The 3,069-nt window shown below is 37.2% G+C and overlaps 1 protein-coding gene across 1 annotated transcript; it reads left to right on the top strand.

Moving 5' to 3' along the window:
* The first annotated feature begins 828 nt into the window (after positions 1 to 828).
* On the top strand, positions 829 to 2,772 carry LOC131635037 (uncharacterized). The gene is made up of 4 exons (XM_058905639.1): positions 829 to 1,335; positions 1,523 to 2,023; positions 2,131 to 2,332; positions 2,426 to 2,772. The coding sequence occupies exons 1-4, from the start codon at positions 829 to 831 to the stop codon at positions 2,770 to 2,772; spliced, it is 1,557 nt and encodes a 518-aa protein (XP_058761622.1).
* The last annotated feature ends 297 nt before the right edge of the window (positions 2,773 to 3,069 follow it).

The following is a 3,069-nucleotide window of genomic DNA, read 5'->3' as shown; positions in this document are numbered from 1 at the left end:
TTATATGTGAAATCAGAAGTTCGTTTTTGGAAGGACATTATCATCATGTATGTTCTGGGCAAGGATCTGAGCATGAATGTTGTAAAGCATTTCATGATAAGGTTTTGGATTTTTGTTCAATTGTCGGAATTATACTACTACGAAGAAGGTTACTTTTAGATGAAGTTTCACTCGACTCATGATAAGGAAATAATGCTTTTAAAAGGGCCATATTCAATTCAGAACATGTCAATGGTATTGAAGAATTGGAGCCCTAAATTCAACTTAAAAAGGGACATAATAAGGACAATACATGTGTGGGTGAAGCTTCCTAGTCTTTCCCTCCCTTTATGGGATGCTTCAAACCTTGGGAAGATATGGAATGGAATTGGGAAGCCTCTTTTCACTGATGAGTGTACTGCTAATAAACTGAGGATTTCATTTACAATAATTCTTGTGGAAATTAAAATTACCAAGAAACAAAAGGAGCGTATCTCTATCAAAGACAATAAAGGGAATAAGTTTGAGAAACTGGGGGAGTTTAAATGGAAGCTGAAGTTCTGTGACATCTATTAGAAGACTGGCCCACCAATGTGAGAAGGAAAAGCCAAAGACGAACAAGCAATTGAAACCAATGCAAGTGGAGGGTAAAAATCAGCCAGTTGAAGTATGTACTCATAACAACCCTATTGTGACAACTTTCAATCCTTGGACTCAAGTTATCACTAGGAAAATGAAGGGAAAGAATGTGCTTAAAGATGTTATAACCAGGGTAAATATATCATGTAGAAATGGCTATGAACCACTCAGGATTGGAGATGATCCTAAAGTGGGAACAAAGCATGTGCCATGAATATCTCAAGGAATATGAGAGGGTTGAATAGGTCATGGGAATTTAGAGAGATTGCAACTCGTCTCAAGAAGCTAAACCCTGAGATTGGAATTTTTATAGAAACTCGAGTTAAACAGAATAAAGCCAATGGTATTAGAAGTAAGTTGGGGAACCATTGGTCTTTTATAAATAATTACAATAAACACGAGAATGATGGACTTTGGACTCTTTGGGATAATAATAAATTTAACATTAGAGCTACCTGTAGCATTGAGCAATTGGTGCATTTTGGAATCTATAATGCTAGTGGTGATCTTCGTATGTGGTGCACTGTAATTTATGCTTATAACACTTTGGAGAAAAGGAAAGTTTTGTGGCAGTATATTCAAGCTATCTTAAGTAACACAAAAGGGCCCTGGTTTTTTATGGGAGATTATAACAATGTGATGACAATTCATGAGAGGATTGGGGGGAATCCAGTTCAGGAAAAAGAATGCATTGTCTTAAGATATATGATGAATAGAGTAGGATTGTTTGAAATAGATAGTATAGGAGACCACTTTACCTAGTCCAATAATCATAGTAGTGGTACAATCTACTCAAGAATAGACAAAGTTATAAGCAATGTTAATTAGCAGCAGATGCATATTGTCACAATCTTGAGGATTATGGAACAAAGGCTACCTGAACATGCTCTTTGTGTGCTTGTAGACTACTAAGCAGAGACCGAAGTTTAATAAGAGCTTCAAATTCTTCAATGTCATGGTTCAAATTGAATGGTTTCTGGAAGTTGTGGAGGCTAACTGGAAACAAGATATGAAGGGCAAGCCTATGTACCGAGTGTGGAAAAAACTTCAAAGACTGCAGAGGGTTATCAAAGAGAGGAGAAAGCCTTTCCATGGTAATGGGAAACAGTTAGAAAAGGCTAGAGAAAATCTAGATAAAGCTCAACAAAACCTGTTAATTGATAGAATGGATGTTGGTAGGATCAACATGGTTAAATTCTATACCCGTGAGGTGATGAATCTTGCTAAAATTGAAGAGAATTTGTTGAGACAAAGGGCCAAGATTGATTGGATCAAGCTTGGGGATAGCAAAAATTCGTTCTTTTATGCCACTTTGAAGAGTAAGTATAAGCAGACTAATATTAGTTTTCTCAAAGATAAGAATGGTAATCAGCTTGTAACCCATGATTTTATAGAGACCCGATTGGTAAGTCAGCCTCCAAGATAAAGAAAATTGACATTTAGGTTATGAGAGATAGGAAGCAAGTTAATGCTGATCCGTGTAGAATGCTAACTGCCCCCGTAACTGAAAAGGAGATTTATGTTGCCTTGAAGAAGATAAGTGACCTAACTGCTCCAGGGGTGGATTGTTATGGTGCTAAATTCTACAAATCTACTTGGCACGTAATCAATGAGGATATTATTGAAGCTATTCAGGACTTCTTTGTTAGAGGAAGAATGAACAAAGCTGTGAACAATACCTTGGTTACTATCACTCCTAAGCATGTCAATGCTTGTATGGGGAAAGACTTTAAACCTATCTCATGATGTACCATCTTATATAAAGTGATCTTCAAAATTATGTCTAATAGGATGGGAAAATTTCTAGGGAGTATTGTTGATCTCAATCAAATTGCATATGTTTTAGGTCAGCACATTCAAGACCATATTCTCTTAGCATATGAGTTAATTAGGGGTTATAGTACTAGAGGAGGAGCCCCCATATGTTTGATCCAAATGGACATCCAAAAGGCTTATGATAGTGTGGAATGGAAAGCCATGGAAGATATTCTCTTAGAACTTGGTTTTCCTAACAAGTTCATAGGTTGGACTATGACCATGGTGAGAAGTGTTTCTTCCAGGTATAAGATTAACAATGTGACTTCTGATAATATGCAGGCCAAAAAGGGGTTGAGACAAGGTGATCCTATGCAGTGGCGGAGCCAGGAATTTTAGACAGCCTGGGCAAAATCTTTACACCATTGATTATTCATCTATTTTAATTTTCACACCCTATTTTTACTAATTTTGCCCCTAATTTTGCCCTTAATTTTGTCTAAAAACCTACTATTAAATCGGGGGGAATACAAAGAAAATAGGGGTTGAGCCCGGCGCCTGCCCGGGCTAGCTGGGCCTTGGCTCCGCCCCTGATCCTATGTCTCCCCTTCTCTTTGTTCTAGTTATGGAGTACTTTCAAAGAGTGTTGCAAAAGCTTGGTAAAAATCCCAATTTTAATTTTCACTCAAAATGTGA

This window comes from Vicia villosa, unplaced genomic scaffold (genome assembly GCF_029867415.1).
Source record: "Vicia villosa cultivar HV-30 ecotype Madison, WI unplaced genomic scaffold, Vvil1.0 ctg.001413F_1_1, whole genome shotgun sequence".
NCBI lineage: Eukaryota > Viridiplantae > Streptophyta > Magnoliopsida > Fabales > Fabaceae > Vicia > Vicia villosa.
This window is presented reverse-complemented; position numbering and strand designations above follow the sequence as displayed.

Bases quoted from the DNA above. Each gene is read 5' to 3' on its own strand.
- LOC131635037 (XM_058905639.1), top strand. From the start codon at position 829: ATGAATATCTCAAGGAATATGAGAGGGTTGAATAGGTCATGGGAATTT. The intron at 2,024-2,130 runs GTAAGTCAGCCT...GTAACTGAAAAG, and splicing joins ATTTTATAGAGACCCGATTG to GAGATTTATGTTGCCTTGAA. The intron at 2,333-2,425 runs GTATGGGGAAAG...GAAAATTTCTAG, and splicing joins TCCTAAGCATGTCAATGCTT to GGAGTATTGTTGATCTCAAT.